Raw genomic sequence first — 25,717 nt, 5'->3', positions numbered from 1 at the left:
GCAAGTAAGTAATCTATTGAACACTGTTTTTATTGTGTATTTACTTATTCCTTTTGGATTGATCTCCTTATAGACATAAAAATAAGGATTGGTGAAGAAATTTCTCTTACAAGCCACTACATTTTACTTCTCTTTGATGACCCTTTCTTCACCCATGATGAGTGCTTTATAATAAATTGCTTTATAATAAATTGTAGCTAAATCACTAATTTCCCAGAAAAACACACAGATCTGTGCAGTTATATATCTGTATTAAGGAGTTTACACTTTCTGCAAAAAAAAAGAAATAATGTAAGTCTATTGCTTTGCTAAAGCTTTTCTTTTTTCTTTTTTTTTTTTAATCCCGGATGGTACTTATTTATTTATTTATTTATTTATTTATTTATTGTTTTGGGTTTTTTTTGTTTGTTTGTTTGTTTGCTTGTTTGTTTGTTTGTACTTATGCTAATGGTATTGTATCATAATATTGTAATCTCTATGTTCAAAAAGAAAAAAAAGAAAAAATAAGAAAAAGAAAACACCCCTGTTGATTGGCAGCTTAAGCAAAAGCACACACACACACACACACACACACACACACACAAACACAAAAGCCTTTTGTCGTTTTTTAATCTTTTATGTTAGAGCGACGTTCCTGACAGCCAATCAGAAGTCAGCGGAATCCCGCGTGGGCGTGGCCTGGAAGAGACTTACTCGCTAAGGGGATCCGTGGGCGGTGGGCGGGGCTTACTCTGGCCGCTTTCAGGCTCCTCTTCGCCACTTTCCTCTCTGGTGGAGGGGCAGAAGCTCATTCTCTACACAACAGCCTGGAACATTGTAATCCACCGAGAATGAGATGTGGATGAAAGTGCGCAGGTCGCTACAGGGAAACTGATAAGGCAACATCTTATCAAAGAGAAAGTTTTTTTTAAAGCATCTCCAACTTTTTTTTAATATTATTACCTTCAGCTCTATGGGAGCATTCAGCCGGCGCCAGCTGAGACGGATCAGAAACCACAAGCCGGGGATCAAGAAGGCTGCAGGAAGGTAAACTGCTGCAGACTGCTTCAGATGACTTGTTTAGATGACATGTTTTAGAGCTTGGAAGATAATAAGACTTGGGAGTAGACTTGGAGGCGACATTTCTCTTTAAAACCATCATGCAGAACACAGCATGCTTTTGTACTGATGGGGGGAAAGTCCAGCATGGCTGTTTTGCTGCTTGAGGTTTGGAAATTGCTCCTAAAATATCTTTGGCTAAATCTTTGGAATGGTCTTGTTCATTGTATTGAACAACAGTTCACTACAAATGTCAAGCAGTTCAGTAAAATGTGAAGTATTCCACTTACAGCACTCATAAACTCCACTAGTCTGTGTGACTAACACATTGTGTCTGTTTGCAGTTTGGATTGAATTGGTGTGCTTATCAAAATACAAACCCAGAGTTAACAGTGAAAGATTTTCTAACCTTGTTTTCTTTGATACATCTTTGATTAGAGAAGTGGCAGATTTCCCGGTTTGTCTGAGAAAACTTGCATCAAGGTCAGTAGGTTTGACCCTAAGTAGTTAGTAGTGCAGCTTCAGAATGCCTCGATGAAGAGATTTCTGTTCAATAATTAACAGCTTTGCAGAAACAATCAGAGAAGCTATTGATGGATGTCACCACACTTTGCTGAGAAATGGCATGGAAGTGTGCGTAGAAAAGTCAGATATGCACCGTTACACAGGGCAGGAATGCAGTCATGTGTTATTGGAAATCAAAGCAAGAGATTAAGTTATGAAGAATGTCCGGAAAGCCTGAGAGCTTCTCATGATTGTGTGGAATAACAGTTCTAAGACAGCATTGCTGCTGCTGCCGCTGCTGTTTTATGACTGTTTTATTGGGTGAAATTCATGCCTGTGTAGTTCCTCATTTTAACTGTAAGTAGGTTCTAGGGTTACAAGGAATGCTCAAAGCACAATCAGTGCAGTCTTTTTCTCCTTCCTGTGAGCAGTGTGTACTGGGGCTTTGTTTAGTGGTGGAGGCAGTCGATGTCCACCAGAAAAGTACCTAGCAGCATTGACTCAGAGTGCAAGAATGTCAGCTCTCTCTCTCTCTCTCTCTCTCTCTCTCTCTCTCTCTCTCTCTCTCTCACTCACACACACACACACACACTCTCGCTCTCCATCCAGCTCTTTTTCCATCTCTTCCCCTCTCTGCCACCCATCTCCCTCCTCTTTCTTGCAAGAGGCCAAAGTTCTGCCTGCTGACTCAGTCTAGAAATCACCCGAATGCTTTTTTTTTTTTTTTTCCTCCAACTGAGCCTTTGCGACTCCAATAGCCTGTACTCTGTACTCACTATTGAAGTTTTTACAATGAAGCTGTGTTCTATAGACTAGAGTCAAAGCCACTTAAAAGTGACTGAATGACTGAATGGGAATCTTTCTTTATAGACCTGTATGCCTATGAACCCACATAATTCCAAACTATGCACTGCTCTGAATGGAAGAATCCGAGAGATTAGTCCTAAGGACGATCTCTTTGACTGTTATGCTCATTTCGGCATTACCTGCCATCACTTGCATACCTCAGTACATCTTTGTTGTAGTCCTCTGATGCAAGACATTGTCCTTAGGAAAGGGAAAGATCTTATAGAGCGCTCTCTGCCCATTTTATAAACATAACGCAGCCCAATGTGCACTCAGCCTCTGCCCAGTGCAGACAGACACCTCTGTGGTGGAATGTGTCACCATTTTCCAGACACAATCACAAGGGTGAGTTTCAGAGCCTTTCGCATTAATCACGTCTCAAGCAGGATGTCTCACTATATGCTAGACTCCAGGATTTAAGCTTGGTCTTAATAGTAATGTGCAGTCAAACATTGGAGCCCTGGACTAAGCTTAAGCTGTGACTCGGGGGGGGAAACAAACCTGTGACTTTTTTTTTTTTTTTTTTTAATTTAAATAACACAGTGTGGCTACATGCATAAACCGTGTGGAAGATTTACAGTTTCCAGGGACTTTTGTTGTTTCATTATGCAGCTGACAAGCTCGATCTTGTCACCGAACATACCTTTCCAATTATCAGAGTGACCCAACCAAAACAGGTTCAGTTGCTTCTCTTTGGTTTGTGGTTTTAACTAGTTCTGTAGCAAGAGTATAGAATGTGAAACTACGTACATCAGCGATGACTGGTGCAGATTTGTCATTCTCAATCTCAATCACTAGTCATAAATTGCGCTTTCTTAAATTTTTCGTTTTGTTTTTTTAAGCATGAGTGGGAAAAGGAACAGGGCTCAGAGAGAAACTGGTTCATGGTTTCAGTGACAGAGATGAAGCAGCAATCTCATCTCTCCACCACATGCTTTCCATTAAAGCTTTGGATGAGGGAGTGGAAGGAGGGGGGTGAGAGGGGCTAAGAGGCAGAGCGGGGAAAAGCTCTGTGTTTCTGAATACTTGGGTTTGTATCAGAGACTTGCGGGGGGAGAAAACCACAATATAGAGACCTTGTTGGAGTTGGTGAAGGAAAGGGAGAAAAGAAATGGAGGGAGTTATTTAATGACTCACTCTGGATTTTCTTTCTCCCACAATGGCCCAGGTTTACAAAGTTCCTCATATCAAGATACAAGGTACACAATTTTTTAAACTGTTTAGGCTGAACATGTTTGTGATACAGTACATTTAGCAAATTTTCAGATTCCAAAATAGTTGGAGCCTTGGTAATAAATCTAGAGCTAACTGATGCATCACGTCGTCCTCTGCCTTTTCTCAGCAAGGACTTTCCATCAAGTCCCTCGTTTAATGGAACACAATCTCCTGAAATCAATCACTGTGAATTCCAAGGGCAGAGCACAGCCGAGGGGGAAGGCTTTGGATTTTGGATTCTGAAGGAGAAAAGTTAGAGCGATGAACATGGAAATGGAAGGAGGACGGGGAAGAGTGTGAGCAGATGTGTCAAAGTTTCTTGGCCTACTTTTCAGTCTGGCAGTGTGAGAATCTCCCCTGAGCTGGGAGTAATGGACACCAAGGGAGGCTGTTCTTTACACTTTCTCCACGCTCCCAGTGCCAGACCTTTCCAGATTGGAATGTTGCATTTCCTGCTTTGTTCCTGCCATGTGTTTCTCAGTTTCCCTCCTCTTCCTAGTACTTACTCCTTCCTAGTACTTACTCCTTACTTACTTCTTTTATTGCATACCTTTTATGTAAATTCTTTTATTTACTTCGCTAACTCCTCACTCTTTCACACAGGCTTTCACACAGTTGTCCCCACTATACGTTGGGTAAATACACCATAATATTGTTAGTACATTTCATTAAAAAAAAGTCTAGAGGTCTAGAGTTTTCCGTGTGTAAAGACAGTGCTCTGGAAACCAGTAAACCTCTAGAAGGCTCCACAGATGCTCCCCTGTTATGTAAACACATCCTGTGAGTAGTGAAGCTTGTGAATGTTTCTCACATCACAAGGTTTTTCTCGGCCTCTGCAAGGGCTCTGTAAGGTCACGCTCATCTCCCATCCCTCTCTGTGTTCAGCTGTCAGGAGGTTGTTGTGTCAGACCTGGAGGAATGTGGCCTTACTGCTCCTTAACGTTAGATATTTTTGCCGTTGATGCCAGAGGCAAAGTGCATAATTTCACTACTGGTAGGGAAAAAGAGAGAGGTGACACACAGTTGGTGAGAGAGAACAAAAGTCTTTCAGGCATCTGGCTCTGGCTCTATAAAGTAAGAAGAAGAACTGAAGGGTGAGTTCTTTGAAACCTCTTTTACAGATTTTCATACGATTACAGAATAAAATAATGAGATTAAATCTTTGGATGGGGGTAGGACAGTGCCTTAGCTCTGTGTTTGAACCAGAGCTGGCTCTTTTGGAGGAAGACCAAAAATATTTCCAGTTGGATAGAGTTATATTGGTTTGTATTGAATCAAACATTAAGACTGTAGATGAAGGCAGTTTCATTAGGCTACATCACTCCAGACAATAAACTAACCAAAATTAAAGACAAGCCAGACTTGCTCTGTAATAGCCATGATTAAATAATGTGGCTTCAATTATTTATTGAGCATAATCGTGGTCATATTTAGCATGGTAAAGATTTCATCTGAGTAAGAAGCAGTCTTATTCTGATTTATACATTTGAAGGACTACAAGCTTATAATGTACAATGTGAAATAAAAGACTGGTGTCTATTGATGATAAATAATAGATTTTTGGCTCTAAATAGGTTAAATAGGTCAGGTTAGCCATTAAGCACCAAAGTCTTGCAGGGCTAGACGTGATGTCCAAATACATGAGAATACATGTCTGGAGACACCAGTGAGACCATTAGGAGACATAGTAAGGAACAAAGTAAGTTTCAGAATACCAGGCCAATCCAACGTTTTGTATAGGTGGAGTTCACAGTAGGGACGGCAACTGTAAAAGGGTGGCTTGTCAACATTTGCTAAATGAAAAGTCGCTAAACACCAGTTAAGCATGTATCTGTGTGCAGTGTGTGCAGAGAAGTGATTACATTCAGTCAGTCTTTTCCAAAATGCTTTAGTTAAACATTCATTTTGAAGACATGACTAGCTCGAGATGTTATCACTCCTCCGGATGCTAATATTGTACAAACTACAGGAAATTGGGGTGGGTTTTAGAGGATATTGCATTGTTTGGGATCATTCTTGCTGCAATTCTCAGCCAGGCTGTTGAAAGACTGTCTCCAGACATGCGTTCTTGTCATTCTGGCCCTGTGAGAGTATTACCTGCATAAACTGTACCAAACAATAACAAGTGTGTTGCATCATTCTCCAGATGAATAATGATTTGCTTTACAAGTCTTAGGTTCTCTCTTGTGGGATTACTGTAGAAGCACATTGTTTGCATTCATTAGTTTGACTTGTATAGTAACCTCGATGCAAAGACGCTGCACCTGGCAGTGATATTTCCAGTCTTATATATGTCCATCCTTTCTGAAACAAGCCAGTCGTGTGATCCCGGATCAGGATGTGGTGTCTTAACAACCTGCAGTGTCTGTCTCCAGAAAGGGACTGCACTGTCAGGTGATGTTATTCAGGGGCCTTTGACTGAGTGCCAGCTCCAGAACTGAGCCTACACTGGACCACATTCCTGCTGTATTACTAGAATAAACACTGTCGGCATGGGGGCCCTGGGAAACTTGTGCATGAAGAGTAAATATTTACACAACTTTGGTCTCCATTCAGAATGTACTGGACCTTTACTAAATCCAGGTTGCGGTCTGGGCAGTTAGAATTTACCATCAAAATAAATCATAAATGCCATTATGAACATCATGAAGAATAAATCTGAAGTCCTGAAGTGGCTATCTCTCTCTCTCTCTCTCTATCTCTCTCTCTCTCTCTCTCTCTCTCTCTCTCTCTATATATATATATATATATATATATATATATATAGATATATATATATAGATATATAGATAGATATATAGATATATAGATATACATACATACATAATTTGTACTACAAATAAAATTAATAATTGTAACGTATAATTATCATTTTTCACACTGCATCTTGTTTTTTCATGTTTATCGGTACTATATAGAGTAACCTAAACACAAGGGATCCTTCTTTGCAACCTAACACTGTTTAAAACGCTTGTCACGCTTAATTTATCGTCATGGGTTTTCCAGAGGAAGCAGGATGGCTGTTGTTCCCTTGCCTTTTGGACTTGTCTGGCAGAATGTGTCCCAAGCTTTTGGCACCCGTCTAGAGCTGCTGGCTCTCCGTCATTCCCTCTGCCTGTGTGGCCCTTTCTCTTCTGATCGGTTGAGCGTAGGCCAGTGCTGGCTAACACCTGTCGCCAGCGACTGCATTGTTGTTAGCTCTGCCAAGTAGCTCCTTGATGTGAGCGAGCAAGGCCAGTTAATGAGAATATGAATTTGGAGAGACGCCTGGGTGTTTAAGAAGCAAGCCAGGTGCTTGTGTCTCTTATCTCAGCTCTCCATCTGTGTCACCTGCCTTTAGATTTGCCTATCTCTCATTTTCAACAGGTGAGTTGAACTTGGATGGCTGGAGGTGGGGGGGTTTGTCTGTTTAGAGGGCATTAGGATATTGTGAGAACCTGTAAACTATTTTTTTAGCTTTTTTTTTTTTTTTTTTTTTTTTTTTTTTAGGAAACTCCCCTGTGTACCCCATTTAGACATTTAACATCTTGCACATAAAATAAATTGGTTATTGCCATTTAATACAAATTGACTTCATTTATCGTTTTTTTTTTTTTTTTTTAATTAAATTTGTGTGTAAATGTTTTTGTGAGTCAGACCGAATTGAATATTTCCACCAGATTTACAAAATTTTCGGTGACTCTGATTTTCTGCATATTCACATGCATATGTTGATGAATGCCAATCAAAGTGCAAAGTACATGCACGCCACAGCTTATTTGCATTTAGTGACACCCACAAAACTCCATAAAAGATAAAGCTCATAGTGAGACGAAGACACAAAATGAAAAAGAAAAGGAATTGGAGGTGGACTTGGAGGTGTACGTCAATAAAAAAAGTTAAAATTAAAAAAAAATATATATATATCCACACTGTAGCCAGGTGATCATGGACACCGATCACATCACACAGGGAAACTGATAGGTTTAATTGTATTAAGTGTCTCATCGACATTCAGCCAGAAGTCTCTCACTTCAGCCTCTTGCGTACTGCACCCTTCCCAATGTTGTGCTGGAATAGCAGGCTGGAGTGAGTCGGAAGGAAACATGATATATTCGGAATGCCCGATGATGGCATGCAAGCACATACCAGATCGGTCACTTATCGGTCACTTAGTCATGGCTCTAAAGTGTTGCTCCGCATTAAAAGATGATGCTGTGGCAAATGAAACCAGCTTGTATGCCAACAGAGCCATTGCATCATGTCCTTTTTTATACAGAGACATTACTTTTGTCTTACTTGAATGGCTTATTTGTCTTAATTTATGGATTTGTGTTTGATTTCTTTAATATTTTTATGCTTATTTAATATTTCTTTAATTAGTACCAATAACATAAAATTCCTGGAATTCAGGAAATTTAACTTATATTGGTGTGCGTAATTGAAATAAAGAAGCCATTTTAACTTGAATGCCTAATCTGTCTATGAAATTGCAATAACTTTGCCAATTATGTGATTTGAAGCTGATCAATTTACATTAGTTAGTCTCCTTATATATAGATTTATACGAACTCAGGCGCTCTCGTAAGATACAAACATTTTTCCACATTAATATTCAGGAATATTTACGGAATATCAAATTTCTTGTGTAAATGCTCTGAATAAATTCGTTCGTATCCAGTTTGATAAATGAGGCCCATTGTGTGTGAGCTGCTTCTACAAAGTACTTCTATCCATTAGGTGTAAACACCTAACAGAAATAATTAGGATCTCCCTGGCACAACCCTGGCATTATTTCAAGTACACCTCAGTTATGAATTTTCAGTTAAATAAATTCCAGCAGAACCACCCAATAATTTGGGCATACCTCATACCATGCGCTTCACACCCGGCGTATGAGCTGAAGTGAGTGGAGACACTAGGAATGGAAGCGGTTACGGCAGCAGGTTAGTATGAGGGTGTGGAGAGGGTGCTGGCTGAGCTCCAGACTCACCTGTCCGCATGCCACACCTAAAGGAATGCGGCAGGTAGCACAGCAAACAGCCCTCAGCATAACGGCATCTGATCGTGAAGGGAAGAGTGCGTTTATCCAGGGCACGGAGCGCAGCGCAGCGCAGCACAGGACTCACTCCTGACCATTAATTGAAGGTGTTAAGGATTTAAGGCATCTTTGGTGAGAGGAATACTGACTATTTGTGAGTGCTTTCTCTATTTTCCTTGTGATGTTTTTTTTCAAGGGATTATAAATTGATAGTTCACTCTGAGGGAAAAGAATAATAAACCCAAGAATAAATGAATTGATCTGGAATTAATCCATGAGTTAAATATAATACCTTGAACATATCCTAGTGCTGATTTATTAAAGCATGTATCGAAAGATATTTGTCTTGTATAAAGTGTTAGAATCCTTGGTTAAAGCCATAATAGAAATGATCATCCTGCATTCTTTGAAACTACCTTTGCAAACAGTTTAGACCTGTGAAAAATCTATGGAGATATCTATAACCATTGGCAGCAGATTGGTGGGGTGCCTGTCTAAACAGTTCGTAGCCAGAAGGGTAAACATTCCCCCATTTCTGTCGTTCTCCGGGCTGAGGCTGACACACTCCATGCCTCTAAAGTGTCATTGACATAACCACGGTAAGGCTCTGGGGTCAGAGCCTTTGGAAATGCACACAGCCAGAGACCTATCTGTGGACTCCGTGGAATGCTGGATTCCACGAATTCACTCTGGCTGGGAATAAACAGTTTATCTGAATCAGTCAAGGAACTTCAAGTTCCAGCGTCAGCCGTCAGGGGTGTGGGGAGATGAGCCATCTGGGTGTCATTTCTCCCCAGTTTTGGGGGATGATTAGTTGTAGTCATACTACCCAAAGCCTTCTTGTGTGATGTGGGTGTTTGTGTGCCGTTAAACAAGCTGTTGTGGTGCTTGTGTAAGGAAAAGAGGGACATCTTGTCCCTGATTGTGTGGTTAGGACTCAGAGATCCATTTCAGATATCCTTTTTTTGGTGATGTTGAACGGCGATGTGGAAATCTCTGTAAATCTCTATGGTAAATCTCTGATGACACTTTCACCATGTCATCGGAGATTTACTGTTGGAACTTGCTAATGGTTGCTGTTCTCCACATGCAGTCCAAAACACAAGAAGAAAAAGATGCATATTCAATTAGTGGTTGTTTTTGGAATCGGATGAATCCTGTGAAACAATTGTTTTAAGGAAAGAAGCATATTTTCTGTAATGTGTAAACTGTGAGTAAACCAAAAATGATTCCTGCTAAAATGTTTGAAGGATAGTTTGAACAGTTGAGTTCCCATAGTGATTGTGTTATTTTTGCCTTGAGCAGCTCAAATCCCCTTGAGTAATCCTCTTTAAAACTATGCACATCCTCACATCCTGTGTTTGAATGTAGCTTTTCTCAGACTGACTGCTTTCTCTTTCTACCAACTGATCTGCAGCCAGCCTGAGTTACTCTAGTCTCTAGTCTTACAACATGTTACTGGCCTTGGTTCAGATGCTGCCCAGTCACACAGCTGCAAGGGAAAAAACAAGGGTACTTCTTTTTTAGTTGTGTCACAGCCAGGAAACGAGTGTCCTGCAAGCGCCCTATATTCCACATTCCTGACCCCCCACCCTCTTCAATATTCTGAGTGCTCCCTCTGCTTGTCTATGGACCCCACCCCCATTGTTCTAGCTGGTGAGAGTGCCTTCCTGTTGTAGAGTTGCTGGGCGTTCAGGAGCTCGCGTTCAGGAGCCTGTGCATTTTGGAGCACCTTGAAGAACTTGTGGTGAGCAGCGAGCCGGGCCAGAATCAGCGCCATGAGCGGCCAGTAGTGAATCACGACGCCAGCTTCAGCAGCCACACAGGTAGGTGAACTGATCTGACGTCAGAACAGGAGGGCCGTAAATGGAGGACAGGAGATGGGTAGAAAAGACGGGACATATTTATGTTTAAATGTTAAAAGATGCACAAGACATGTATCTGTTTGTGACATCTCCAAAATGCTAATTTCATAATCAATATCTGCTGGTAATGACTACTATACAACAGCCATTAAAATGTAGTCGAATGTTTTTAGTTTTACTTTTACTCTATCAGCTATTAGGTGGGTGCAGTGTTGTATATATTGTTTGTCATTACTACAAAAAAGAATGATCATGTTTTTCATTGCTTGTCTGAGTATATGTTTTTTTAACACTTCCATATGCTCATCAAAATTGCCAACAATGCTTCTGTCATTTTTCATCCTAAGTTCTTTTCACTGTCATCATCATCATCATCATTGCCATCTCTGTAATAGTCCTGAGGAGGGAGAGGCAGTGAGGGCACAGGAGGGGGAATGAAAACTTGTGGGAAGAGCAACAGGAAATGGAAGTTACAGTATGTTTTTTTGGGGTGGGTGCAGAGGAAAAGAATGCCATTGTGAAATGCAATTTTTTTTCTCCCTCTGTCACTTTTTTGCCTGCCTCTCTCTCTCTCTCTCTCTCTCTCTCACTCACTCTCTCTCTCTCTCTCTCTCTCTCTTTCTCTCTCTGTCTCGTTGGAGAGCAGCAGTACATCGATGGGCCCGATTCTTGACTTGATGTACATTTATTTATTTACCACAGATGTTTCGGAAAAAAGCTTCATCCTCCTTGAGAATGCGGAGAATATCAGAAAGTAATAGATGTATTAAATTCTCCTTCATTACTTTTGTACATGGTTCATTAACCACTGCAAAGCTGCATGCAAGGCCAACAGATGAAACCATTCTATCTTAAGAACAATTTAAAAATTAAACAGCAGAATCACACACTTTGTATTTTGAGCCTACACAGAATTGTCTTTCAATCGATTATGTTAGTAAGTAGTATTAAGCAATAGATTTGGCACTGTTTAGACTAATAGAATGGTTTCTTCCTAATGGCTTTGTATGCTTTAACACTTCACTATAACTTTAAAATCACAATATGTAACAGTCTGTGATGTCCTGGGCTGACAAATTATAGGTTGGACCAAATTTTATTTATTTTTTTTCCCCCAAAGCTTTGGATTTGAAGATAATGTTGATGATCAGCTATCTGCTCTGCACTGCATGTTTTAAACAATAGGAATTGCTCTGTGCTGTTTTGGTGGTGTTAGGGCCTGCTGGGTGGATGTCAGTGCTTTGACTCTGGGTATATAACATTATCAATCCCAAAAATAGACTCTGATTTCACAAAGAAAGTACATTAATTGATTTTGTAAATTAAAAAAAACAACAACAACAATGGCTTCTTTTAGCCTCTTGTCACCCAGCTGTCAACGCATGAAAACTTCTGGGTAGTTTGGGGTTTTTTTGTTTTTGGGGTTTTTTTTTTTTTTTTTTTTTTTTTTTTTTTTTTTGCGAGCATTCTGCTCCTCAAGGACTATTAGGATTACTTGAAGATTACTGCAAACCTTCTGAGCTCATTAAATTTCATTTCCTTTCACAATCATTGTTGGCTACATGTAACATGGAATTGTCATTATGCTGCTGCTTCTTCTTCAACTTTGCTTTTGATCAATATCTTGCCCGGTTTCATTTCTAGGGGGCGTAGACCGCGGCCGAAGCTCCTCCTTCCATGAGGTGGGTGGCTTGCGAGAGCTGGAAATGAGGGGGGCAGCCTCCGTTTCCGAAGAAACCTCGAGCACCGGTGCAAGCGGCGGAGGCCACACCGTCCTGCAGCGACTCCTGCAGGAGCAGATGCGCTATGGCGAAGGCAGAAACTACCTTGCCTTGCAGCAACAGCAGCAGCTGCAGCAGCAACAGCAGCTGCAGCAGCAACAGCAGTCACAGCCTCAGCAACAGCAGCAGCTCCTGGGCCCAGGAGACGAACACTCCATGGTCCCTCACATTGCCCGACAGGAGCCACAGGGCCAAGAGCTGCAGGCAGACAGTGGCATGGAGAAGCAGCTGAACCCCCGAGGCACAGGTGGTGGAGGAGGCAGTGGAGGAGCCGGTTCCCAGGGCCAGAACCCTGAGGACTTGCCTTCGTACGAGGAAGCCAAGGTGCAGTCACAGTATTTCCGTGGCCACCAGCCACAGCCACAGCTTGGCCCAACGGTGGGCGCGGCCTTCTACGTCACCGGTGTCACCAACGCAAAGGTACGTCCTCCAGAGGGCCGCTCTGCGGTACAGCGGCTTGGTGCGGCCAAAGTGCACCAGGATGATGGCTTAAAGGACCTCAAGCAGGGTCATGTGCGCTCACTCAGTGAGAGGCTTATGCAGCTTTCTCTGGCCACGAGCGGCGTCAAAGCCCATGCACCTGTGACCAGTGCGCCACTCTCACCCCAGCTGCCTCAACCGCCAGGACCGCCAGGGGACTACTACAAACCGGTGGGACCTCACCGCGGCCCGCCCCCAGACTATCCCTATAAAGGTCTACCCTCTCCACCCAAACAGCAGCAGCACCACCATCCACAGCACCAAGATCCAGGACACTACTATTCAGACCACCGCGGCTCGGCTCAGCAGTCCAGAGCTGATGTCCCTCATGTGCGCTACCAGCCACCACCCGAGTATGGCTCTTTCCGGTGAGTAATTTTTTTTTCATTTTTTAGGGACATTCTTTGGGCATAGTTTCTCTCATTCCTGGAGAAAAGGTGTTGCTTGTGGTTTAGGCTAGAGGGAAATAAATGCTAAATTTGATTTCTGATATAGATTTTCTGTATAGTTATTAAAAATCTTTTAATTACACAAATGTTATTTCAAGGGGAATTTATTTTAAAATGATTTATTAAGTTGGCTGAGCATTTGTCATGTTTTGGTTACCATTTCCTTATCATCCTGGGTTACTTCTCACTTGAACATATCAGGTGTTTTACATGTTTGTACATATTCAAGACCTAGATTGCACATTGCTCAACAGAACAAGTCTCCATTATGTATCACAGGTATGTTAGCAGGATCAGGAAGCACTATTTAGGCTATTAAATTTTTTATTTTGTTTTGTTTTTGTTTTTTCCTTAAATATGGGTGTCATGGTGGTGCAGTGGATAGTGTTGCTTCCTCACAGATCCATGGTCACCAATCTGAGTTACTGTCCCATGTTCTCCCCATTCAGCATTGGATTTCTCCGGGTTCTCCGGTTTCCTCCCACCTCCCAAATCATACCAGGGGAATGAGTGACTCTAACTTCACCACTCCAATTATATAAATAAATAAAGTGGTTACTGAAGACAAATGAATTGTCAAATTTACTCAGACAGTTTGTCAGTTTGATGCTATTGTTGTAAAATTGTTTTAGAGGATACAGAGGACATCATTACGAGAAGTATGTGAGTCGCAGGAAGCAGATGGTTGATGAAAAATAAGTGGCTTTTTTAAAGAGGTTTTTGCGAGAAAAGATGAAGCATAAATGTTGAATGCAGCTAATTATCATACGAGTTATCAACAGGTAAATGTTGTGCAGAGCCTTGAAGTGGGAACAGATTGAATTTCCCTTTGAATGGCCCTTCCCCGAAGTGCTGGAACATGCTGCCAGGCGTTGTAGGAAAAGCCAGTTTTGCCTGTTTTCCTTTAATTCATCTACCTCAAAGCCAGTGTGGCGTACTGCAAAAGAATGCCATCCCAGTTGTAGTAATCACCTACTGCAAGTTACAGCCTGACTGTTTGTCTTTAAGTTCTATAGAAACTGGATTGTTAATGTGAAAAATATTTTCAGTGAGGCACCTGCTGTATCACATGTGCGGTAAGAATCAGCCAACTATTTATCATACACTTAGTCATTAAGCACGTTAGTCGTGTCAACTATAGCCCATCAGTGACAGTTGCTCATAATGAGTTAATAAAATGTTGATCATATGCTATATGATTACTCATGATGCTCTGTTCTGTGTTCTCAGCTCCAATAAAGAGAGCTCAGGACACTCCCAGAGGCCCATCCATCAGCACAGCCCCACGTCCTCTGTCACCTCAGTGGGTTCACTGTCCCGTGCTCAGTCCTCCACCCTCAGCAACATCATGGCTTCTTCCCATTCTTCTCCACCAATGGCCCACCAGGTAGAACCACCTTTCACAGTGGGGCCACGGAGTCCACCAGGCTCCCATCAGGGCGAGCCATACGGCCCGGGCCCAGCTCACCATCGGCCCCATGGCTTCCCTCACGACCCCTATGGCTCGGCACCCAGGGGCCTCCATCTGCACCAGCACCAGTTCCATCCACAGGGGCAGCAGCAGCCTGGTCCAGGGCAGCACTACCCACACCCCCACTCACTCCAGGGTGACCCCTATGCCATGTTGGCACGTGCCCAGCAGATGGTGGACATGCTCACTGAGGAGAACCGGCAACTCAAGCAGGAGATGGAGGTGTGTGGGGAGAAGGTGTCCAAGCTGCAGAAGGTAAGCGTTCTGGTTAGCAGCAGTTATGGTTAAATGAAAAGCGTGCAGCTATATTGATAGAAATGTAACCTTTTCTCCTCTGTAGCTAGAGACTGAGATCCAGATGGTGTCCGAGGCCTATGAGAACCTGGCCAAGTCCTCGTCCAAGAGGGAAGCCCTTGAGAAGACCATGAGGAACAAGCTGGAGCTGGAAGTGCGCAGGCTGCACGACTTCAACAGGGATCTAAGAGGTGAGAACCAGGAGTTCTTGCTCTGATTGTAGCTGGGTTTAAGAGGTCATGGTGGAGTCATGGTCCTGTTGGGCAGCTTGGTAAACTACACTGGTGCTTTAATATCTGATAAGACAACACTGAATAGTGCACTGTCAAGTTCTCCTACAATATGATGCATGTTTTCCTGGACTTTTGTTGCCCTAATGCTTTTCTTCAGATTTTGTGATATGTAATCTGGCCTGCAATATTCTTCTTTAGTATTAGAGCTACAGATCTTAGTGCCTGTTTGTGAGCTTAGAACTGTACTGTGATGTATGGCTGGTAGCTCAACAAGAGGGTATGGGCAATTCCAAGCATATGTCAACCTCACCCTGGAAAAATAAAGTCGTGCGCACAGGAACATAACTACTTTTAAAATGTCTACTCACATCTTTCACACAAACAGTATATTTAGATGTGTAATGGCATTTTAGTAACTAATAGAGCCAGTAGGACATAATTTGCGTGATTACAGTGATTACAATCTCAGTTGGAATTAGTTACATGTCTTATCACTTTTAATATAATTAAATAATAACTTTAAAATATTTAAAAGATGTGAAAATTAGCTTATCCTGTAAATGACATGCATTTCTTCAGAGGCCTTTTACTACATTAAGTGACTCAAGGCCAAAAAGATTAAGAAAGTTTAAGAGACTTACACTGTACTTAGGTTAAGTAGAACATGGGATCTTTTAATATTCAAATGTGAAATTTTTTTGCCTTAGAATATGCACATTATTATAATGTATTCTGACCACCCGAGTAGACGGTAAAGTGCACAGTTAACTGATCACTGATGTATTTTTCTTTCAAAAAGTTGTTGCTTTCAAGCACAATATTTTCTTGCATTTTAAATCAAGGTCACCTCCACCATTCTGCCTCGCAGTGTTCTTTAGAGCAGCAGAGAACAGAGAAAACCCTGATTTATGGCACTGAGCCCGGACTCGGTCCACAGGGAGCCCCAAGAGTTTTACAGCAAAATCGGAGGTTTTTCCCCCCTCCCTTCTTTCTCTCTCTCACTCTTGCCCTAATTTCTTCCTCCCCATGTTCCTCATTCTTTCTGCTGTACAGTTCCAACACACATGGGGGAAGAAAGAGCCCCTCCCTCTTCAGGACAAATCTAAATTTCCATTGCATATTGTGGAACTGGGATGTTAAGGAGCGGGGCATTTGCTTCTGGAATACTCATCATTTAGTGTGGTTGACTAAACATGGGGGAAATATTGTTTTAACGTTTGGCCTGCTTCCTCGAGGAACGTTTTGCAATTGCGAAAAACTGGCAACCCCCACGGTATAATGGCTCTTTTGTTGAAGCCATCTTTTTTTGGAATGACTTGCCACTCTACGGCAATCAGGCTGAGTTTTGGTGGTGTTTTAATTATATGCAACAGTCGAATATGCAACAGTCGAAGGCTTTTTTTTTTTTTAAAATAAAGTTTCATATAATTCATTTCAGGATTAGAATGTAATTATTTTGTTTCCATTTGTGGACTTAAGCTCTGTTTGAAATTCCACACGGCGTCCTTTGCAATCAGCTTCAACTGACAGGACCTTTGTAAATGTATAAAAGATTTATGGTTTCTCACATGCATTTGATTGCTAAAAAAAATAAGATATAAAATATCTTTAGAAAGTTTTTGCACCACATGTTGTGGTTTTTCATTTCTACAATTGTCCTTCTTCCAATCCTAGAACGTATGGAAACAGCCAACAAGCAGCTAGCAGCCAAAGAGTGTGAGGGCACAGAGGACAACCGCAAAACCATCTCTCAGCTTATGGCTCAGAGTGAGTACCCCTTCCAGAAATTTCCTCAAAGTTGGAAAAAAAAAATGTGTGCATTGTGGCTCATAGCCGTCCTGAGGCTCCCAAATGCTATGAGCTCTACAGTTTGTTTGCAATAGCCTGAAATCTGAATTGAGCCGATTTCCTTCCACTGTCTGGCTGCTCCGTAGACAAAGAGACCCAGCGGGAAAAGGAGAAACTTGAGATAGAGCTTAACGCGCTGCGCTCCACCAACGAAGACCAGCGCAGGCACATCGAGATCCGCGACCAGGCCCTGAACAACGCTCAGGCTAAAGTAGTCAAACTGGAGGAGGAGGTGAGCTCACTGCTTTTTAGCTGTGGCCTGTTCAGCATATTTCCTTTGCATATGAGGATACTGAGCTGCATGTTTTCAGTCACGTCTGGGATTAATTATCGAGTGCCTTCAAGGTCTCTGTCAGTGTGTGTTTGTGTGGGCCCTCTTGTGGACACTTTTCACCCTCTAGCCCTAGGCTGCAATATCTGTTTCCGTTTAAAGCTTAAGAAACATCTCAGAGGACCGCTGTGGAATTTAGGGTTTTTTTCTTTATTGCTCTGAGTGTGCTGAGTCATTAAGCTATGCACAAGAGAATGCTTTGTTTCCTGCTGTTCATACTGAGAGAAGGAGTCTTAAATTTTAGGTTATTCCTTCACTTTATAAGTTGTAAATATTTTACCATTCTGAATATGTTATGTATTAGATCACTGAAACTGCAGCAACACATTTTTCTTAATGCTTTTCTGAAAGCTTCCTTAAATGAACTTTTATTTACCTAAGTCAGTGCTTACCCACCCTAGCCCATAGCTGTCCAGTTTTCAACAATCAGCGAAAAGACAGTGACTTTACAGCCCTTCCCATCAACTTGCTGTGCTGCAGCTAAGATCTTCAGGCTCAAGTGAACCACTAGCCATGACCATCAGCCAATCCAAACAGCCTCCGCTAGGACATTTTAGCAAGAAAGAAAGAGAGAGAAACCTCCAAACCGAAGGAGCGCAGGAATAACAAGGAGTGTAAGTGTGGTTTTTCACTCTAATGAGCTTGAAGTCTCTGGGCATGTTTGGAGAATGTGCCTCGGCTCAACTGGCTCGGCTCCAGGTGGCCTTTTGGCCAGCGCTGAACAGGCCGCGCAAGCCACAATCCCAGAACGCGCCGGCCTGTTCCACTTTCCTCCGGCCCTGTCACAAACAGCCGCTTGTTCCACCAAACAAAGCCTCTTGAGTTGTCTGCCATGAAAGAACTTGAAGATGGCTGAATTCTTAATCCCCCCCACCCACTCATCCAGCCAGTCCTGTCTAAATAAATGGAAACGGCATACTTGTCCTCTTTCTCTGCTTCTTCTGTGTCGCAGAGCCCCCAGAGCTAAATCGGGCCATTCATTTGGGCCACAATTATAGCTGCTGGTGGATTCGAAAGTAGCTTTTTTGTGAGGGGGAGGGGTCTGGAGGACACAAGAGGGTTATTGTAAGGTAGATTTTCAGTTAAGGGAGGCTCACCTGTGTGCTAGGGGTGTAAAGCAAAACCGGAAACCCAGTCCAGCTGTCTCAGATAAGGCCACACCGGTTTACAAGCCTGGATCAGGTTCAAATTGAAAAAGTAAACAGGTAAAAACTCATTCTGTTGCCAAAAATCGATGCAAACTCCCCAGTTCACCTACCAAGAGGGTGAGAGAGAGAGAGAGAGAGAGAGACATGCTCCTCATAGCATTACAGAGAATGTCGGATTTAGACACAATAGCTATGCTGGAACCCTGATACACATAATGCAAAAAAAAAATCTAAGCAAATGAAAATATCTTGAATATGGGCAAATTTGTCTAATATTTACTATTATGTGATTATTATAAATCAAACAAAAGGTTATTCAGCCTGTTCTATCTGCAGATATAAATAATAGAAATAAATAAATGCTTAATATCAAATGATTTCGAGCTTCTTATAATCTTTATAATAGGAGCTTACTAGAAAAATGTGACTATATTCACAATATTTTCATTTGGTGAGACGTCATTTTTTGCAGTGCAATATTAACTTGGCAGCATTTTAGTAAAACGAAGAAATGTTTTGAAATTGATGTTCCTTTACAGAGTTAAAACTAGGATACATCAATGTCTGTTAAATTTAACTGGACTGAATCCTGCAGAATCGTACCTGAATCGAATCAGACCGAATCATTACTGTGTCATTTTTGTGTTGTATGGTATACTACGTATTGAGATGTGCACCTTGTCCGCTGAAAGAGGGAGATTCACACCCCTGCTGCCTGCTCTGTGTGTGTGTGTGTGTGTGTGTGTGTGTGTGTGTGTGTGTGTGTGTAGCTTAAGAAGAAGCAGGTCTACGTGGAGAAGGTGGAGCGGATGCAGCAGGCTCTGGCTCAGCTGCAGGCTGCCTGCGAGAAGAGAGAGCAGTTGGAGCACAGATTACGCACACGGCTGGAGAGAGAGCTGGAGTCGCTCAGGATGCAACAGGTACAACACACACACACACACACACACACACACACACACACTCACACACGTTAAGCCGTCCAGCAGACGTAACCTTGGCTCAGGTGCAGTCAGCAGGAGCTGATTCTCCCACAGGTTTCTCCAGTTCCACGCCATTCCTCCTGCATGTCCAATCCAAACGTCCACTGTTCCTTTTACATGACCCTTAATCTGAGGATCTGGGGGAAAGGTTGCAGCTCAGCTGCTGTGTTTGTGTGTGTGTGTGTGTGTGTGAGAAAGTGAGAGAGAAAAGAGGAACAGCAAACAGCTGCAATTCTTATTAGAGGCCTAGATACTAGACCTAACCTTGGAGCAGTGTGCTCTTATTCAAGCAACTGAGTGACATGGATGAAACATTCAGCTATGCTAGCTCAATAATCCAATGCAATCTAAGGAAACATGTCTCTATACACTGAATTATGAAGTGTAACTCTGTTAATGGTGACTTTGTACTGCAAATCCTTTAGGACTCTAAAGTCCTTTTCAGATTGGACTAGTTTTACATGAGGAAGTGGGGTAATCAATGCACTTATTACTGGAGTATCTCTGGGATTTTTGGCTCTTCTGAATCAGTCATGTTAATCATTTGTATGGATTATGGGTGCATGGGTCTAGAAAGATTACACTGTATTTTATTGTCTGTAAAATAACCAATTGAAGTAACCCCACTTAATGAATATCCAAAATTATATTCTGTAGGAAAAGGGTTTTGTATTTTTTTTTCTAGGAAGTGTCCCTCTTTTCGATTGTTCCTCAAATCAAAACAAAACCAAGATGAAATGTAGACAACGCTTAAAAGGATGTGTCAGAGAAGCCAGGCTTATGAAGGTTTATGTAAGTTATTGAGTTCTTAGCACAGGTCATGTGGTGATCATGTTACTTACTACTGAGCAAGCGCAACATGTATGGCCACAAAACCTACAACAAACGCGTATAATAAAGGTCAAAGCAATCAGTTTGTATTAAAATGAGCTGTATGTTGTATGTGTGGAATTTTTAGTGTAATAAGCATGTGTAAATCCTGAAGACACGCCCACTTCTGTGATTTATACACAGATCGCTTGTCCAGTGAGAACCCATCATTATCATTACAAACAGCCTCGACAACATGACGTAACAGACATGTGTCCTGAAATCTTATCCTGTCCGAATAGTATTAAGTGGCTTGACTCTAATCCCGTACTTTGACCAAATCTCTGTTTTCTTCTCTCTTTGTTCTGCACAGAGATCGGGAGGCTCGCAGAACCCCACAGGTCCTGAGTACAGCACGACGGCCCTGATGGAGCACCTGCGCGAGAAGGAGGAGAGGATTTTGGCTTTGGAGGCTGACATGACCAAATGGGAACAGAAGTACTTAGAGGAGAGTGTCATGAGACAGTTCGCCCTGGACGCAGCTGCATCCGTTGCCACACAAAGGTACACACACACAGATGTGTGGAATAGCTTGTTCTCACGTATGTTCACGTCGTGGTTCACTTTCATTAAGGTCTGCCTGAGCAGCTGAACATGCAGAGACAACAATGACATTATTGTTACTACTTGGCTTGCCAAGGTGGAAATCAAATGTTTTTCTTACAATTACAACAGTTTAGGCAAAAAGTCTCAAGATGAAAAGTACGGATGATTAATCAGCATTATATAATAGTACTGTTAATGTTGGCATCTTAAAGATAATCAGCAGTGGCAAAGTTAGGAATTTTGCCTGGGAAAAATTATGACAAAAAACTTGATGCTTTGTTCGTGGTGTTGGGAGGCAAACGATAATTTAGCTGGCAACGGTCCATATTTAAAAAAAAAAAAAAAAAATCATATATGACTTATCTGGGCATGCTTACATTCGGTCTTTGCGTGGGATTTCTGGATGGTTAAAATGACAAATTGTACTTTAGGGAGATTAGCAGTTTTTAGAAATGTTACTCTAGAATTATTGCTACAGCACCTGTGCTTCCTGGTCAAAATGAACCCTTAAGTGATGTATGAGACCTGATAAACATGAAAAAGGTTCCCTCTTGGGTTTGAGTTTCTAATAGTCTGTTTAAATATGACTTCCTCCTGCAGAGACACTTCATCAGCTATGATCAGCCACTCACCCAGCAGTAGCTACGACACCTCGGTGGAGGCGCGCATTCAGAAAGAAGAGGAGGAGATTCTCATGGCCAACCGCCGCTGCCTGGACATGGAGAGCCGCATCAAGAACCTCCACGCACAGATCATCGAGAAGGACGCCATGATTAAGGTGCTGCACCAACGTTCGCGCAAGGAGCCAGGCAGCAAAGCCGACGGCCCGTCCACCATGCGCCCCTCCAAGTCCCTCATGTCCATAGCCACGGGCTCGAGCGGATTGGGCAGCTCAGGCCTGCTCTCTCACTCACTAGGGCTCAGCGGCAGCAGCCCGATTACAGAGGAACGCAAGGAGGACCGAAGCTGGAAGGGCAGTCTGGGTAAGAAAAGGACACTGCTCTACTTAACAAGCTACAAGTTTGAGTAATGGATGGAAATAGGGACAGGTCAGGGTTGCGCTTAGACTCACAAGTCACTTTAATAGGAACAAGGGTACCCCTGCACATTCAAGCTCATTTAATAGTTTAATTTAAAAATGTGATCTAAGTGACCATGGCATTGTTGTTGGTACCTGATAGGCTGGTATGAGTATTTCAGAAACTGCTGATCTCCTTGGATTTTCACACTAAACAATCTATACAGAATGGTGCGGAAAAAAAAAACATCCAGTTGAGCTGACAGAAAGGCTGCGGTAACTGAGATAACCACTCTTTACAAACGTGGTGAGCTGAAAAGCATCAGAACACACAACAACTCGAATCTAGAGGCAGATGGGAGTCTGAAACTACAGGGGGCACAGGCTCACTGAAACTAGACAGCTGAAGATTAGAAAAAGACCAGGCGATGTTTTTCCAATGTTCAACTCTCCAGTTCAGCTGTGTGGTATTTGTGCAGGTTGTGAAATAAATCGGCACAAATCATCTTGACGGCTTATTCAGCAAACACGCAGCAGATTGTTTTGTTGATTTGGTGTGACTGCTGACATGTCTTAACATGAAAGATTTCATTTCTCTGGAACCTCTGATTGTTTCACAGAACATGCATGTTTGTATGTTTTCCATTGTTGAACAGAAAGATTGTGAAGGCTTGTGGCACATGTCCTCAAACCCAAAGGAAGCCTTATTTTCCTGCATGCAGCAAAATATTGTTTGAAATGTATCTTGTTCTGTTAAAAACTTTGTCATTTTAGTCTAAAAGTAATCATTGTAACACCAGTAAAGGCTGACTAAAATATCAAACACATTTTTGTTTACAGGTGTGTTACTGGGGCCAGAGTTCAGAGGTGACTCTTTGAGGACCGAATCCATTTCGTCTTCTCCGTCTCCAGTGCTGCCGTCCACCCCGATGCCAGCTGCTGCCCACTCGAAGACGGGCAGCCGGGACAGCTGTACACAGACAGACAAGAGTCAGGAGTCAAGCAAACCCAGCACCCCGGCGCTGCAGAGCGTAGCAGCCAACAACCGCATCAGCAGCCCCAGTCCTGTCTATATCCCCGACCGTATTGCAGGTAACACACACACACACACACACACACACACACACAATTTTACACGTGAACTACTCAGCAGCTGTGTCAGCTAGTGCTGTAAGTGTGTTCTGTGTCTGTGTCTGGGTATAATTTGTGCTTTCATTGGACAATGTATGTTTAATCTATTTACTTTTAGTTTTACATGCTAAAGTAAATAATCCATATTTTTCACATTTATTATACCCATGACTGTATTTCACATGCGCCTTCTCAATCATTGCTGATGACATGTTATGGATGTGTGTGAAAAATATCAGCAGAAATGATCAAATCTTAAGGATTTTCTGCTCTGTGTCATCACCAGACATGACTGTAACTCAATATACAGTCTGGGCTAGAAGGAAATCAGCCTCAGCCTCGCTTTTTGCTTCTTCATACCATACTGTGTGTTTGCCTTATGACCGTTGTTAGTGCTGTTGTGCTTCATTCCACAAAAATCCAAAATAAGACATTTGTTAACATTGATTAATCTAATCTGGCTGCCAAAAATGAAACTGATGTCCTTTGTGCTAGCACATTTACACTAGTCGGCCCTGGCGACTTCCCGTGGCAGTGACGTTTTTATATTTTGTTTCGCTTTTATATTTTTACATTACGACCAGGTAAATTGGTTCTAATCGAGTTTTTTGTTTTCTTCAGACGTTCCAGTGTTCCACAGCAGTACTCTGGAGAGGAGAGCGCCAGTACAGTCTCATCCTCAACAGCCGCAGCCACAATCACAGCCACAGCCACAAAAACAGGAGGATGTAGATAACGAGATGGTGGAAATACTCATCTGAACCATGTAACACACACACACACACACACACACACACACACACAACAGGTGAAGGATTCCTTTTTCTATGTCATGCGCTTGTGTTAGTACTTTGGGGACACTCATGGTGTATTGAAATGCACTACGTTTTTATGCCTTGTATAGAACAATACACCATGTCAGTTATGATTAACGTTTTGTACAGTATTCTGTGGTGGCATTTTGACTCTTGAGTTTAGGACCAAATGTATTGGCAACCTTTTTTTGCATTTATTGCACTACTTTTTTTTTTTTTTCTTTAAGCTTTCAATATTATTTGAACTAGATAGTGCACATATACCAATGTTATCAATTTTTGGCACTTGAGTTATACAATGGTATTGTACCTAGTGAAACAGTCGTTGCATGTAAATACTGTATCTAAATACTGTAAGACCACATGTAAGATAGGAGGAGTGAATGTGTACGGCCCTGTGAACTTTAAAGGCACTGCCAGAGTGTTGAAGAGTACTGACCTCACAGAATTGCGTGGTCTGTGGTTTTGCTGTGTATGCAAAAGAAAAAAAAAAAAAACCCAACTGGTTTTGGGTTTGTGTAAGCGTGTAATGTGAGTGAATCTGTTTTTTTTTTTTTTTTTTTTTTTGGGGGGGCGTTTTTTCGACCAGCAAGTGTCCTTCTTTCCACATGTGCTTCGGCCGCGTCACTGTGCATAAAGTGGTGAACACAAGCAGTCATTTCATACGTCACGGTCTGCCAAGTCTCTCTCCATTTCAGACTTTTTTTTTTAACATGATGGTTACTATAATTACATTGTCTGTTATATATATATATATATATAGTATGACGTGTTGCGTATGAGAAATTCCAGGGAATTCACAATATACATTTCGCTTTTGACCAAAGGATACAGAGAGAATGCACACCTTGTATACGTGTCATAAAAAAATGGGTTAACGAATTATGTTTCACTGGGCAAAAACAGCTGGATTGAAAAATGGTTGGTCTGCTAAATTAAGCCAATTAATGTCATATATTCTCTCTATATTCACTTTTTTTGCTCAGTGGGTTCTCGACATTGTCTTAAAATCTGAATATCATCTAAAGAGTTCATATCATTTCTTTTGTTTTTTCCAGGAATGTTTGAAATTTGGTCAAAAACATATGTTTATCTCTAGGCACTGAAAATATACCGTCAGTGTATTATTGTATTTTTGTAATTGTTGTATTAAATTAAATGTTACAGTGACTCCATTGAAAGAGAAATACCTCTGACTGTCTATAGTTATGAGTATATTTTTTTGGACAAATCTGGGCTGTGCCTTAAATTTCCATGAGCATCATGCTGCATTCATGACCAAGTGGGAAATGGGAAGTTTCTGACTTTCTAGTAGGAAAGATCCGTTTGAACGGATCTGCAACTTGTAATTCCTAGTTGGAAAGTCTGAGTGTTTCAAGAGCTCCTCACTTCAGCATGGTGGCGCTCATAGTGAAAAGACAGAACAAGAAATAAGTGGTGTTTATTTTTTTTTAAGCAGTCTTTTGAGTTCCTGTTTATATTTGAAATCGATAAATGTTGGATTAAACTTTGATAATTGAAATGTTAATTCGCTCGGTCATGTATCATAGCATTTTTGGTGCTGTTAACAGTGAATTATCACATCCACTTTAAAAATAAATTAAACACTAACCAAAAATTCTTTAATTAGAGTTTTTTTAGACTGCGACGGAAGACTGTTTTTAGATCAAAAGAGGACACAGCCCCTTAATGCTTGTCTATTTCCAAGTTCACGTGACTGCCCTAATGTGGGAAGTAGGAGGTTCAGAGTTGGAAAATTCCCGAGTTCACAGTTATCATGAATGCAGCATAAGAATGTTCATCTTATTAATGTTAAAAAAAATGCATCTTGATA

The 25,717-nt window shown here is 41.8% G+C and overlaps 1 protein-coding gene across 10 annotated transcripts; it reads left to right on the top strand.

Annotated features, from left to right (window-relative positions):
• Positions 1 to 750: 750 nt before the first annotated feature.
• amot (angiomotin) lies at positions 751 to 25,058 on the top strand. Of its 10 annotated transcripts, none has more exons than XM_034310995.2 (14): positions 751 to 1,026; positions 10,303 to 10,449; positions 10,836 to 10,978; positions 11,191 to 11,242; positions 12,133 to 13,117; positions 14,429 to 14,924; positions 15,010 to 15,154; positions 16,871 to 16,963; positions 17,131 to 17,276; positions 19,294 to 19,443; positions 20,687 to 20,877; positions 21,520 to 21,902; positions 22,778 to 23,029; positions 23,690 to 25,058. In XM_034310995.2, the coding sequence occupies exons 3-14, from the start codon at positions 10,952 to 10,954 to the stop codon at positions 23,827 to 23,829; spliced, it is 3,060 nt and encodes a 1,019-aa protein (XP_034166886.2). In that variant the 5' UTR covers positions 751 to 1,026; positions 10,303 to 10,449; positions 10,836 to 10,951; the 3' UTR covers positions 23,830 to 25,058. The 10 variants fall into 10 exon arrangements, with proteins under 10 accessions (XP_034166886.2, XP_053095999.1, XP_026794523.2 ...); XM_053240024.1 differs by having other exon boundaries at positions 10,277 to 10,449; XM_034310998.2 differs by lacking the exon at positions 751 to 1,026 and adding an exon at positions 1,053 to 4,697.
• Positions 25,059 to 25,717: the final 659 nt, after the last annotated feature.

The sequence above is a fragment of the Pangasianodon hypophthalmus genome, chromosome 15, assembly GCF_027358585.1.
Source record: "Pangasianodon hypophthalmus isolate fPanHyp1 chromosome 15, fPanHyp1.pri, whole genome shotgun sequence".
NCBI lineage: Eukaryota > Metazoa > Chordata > Actinopteri > Siluriformes > Pangasiidae > Pangasianodon > Pangasianodon hypophthalmus.
This window is presented reverse-complemented; position numbering and strand designations above follow the sequence as displayed.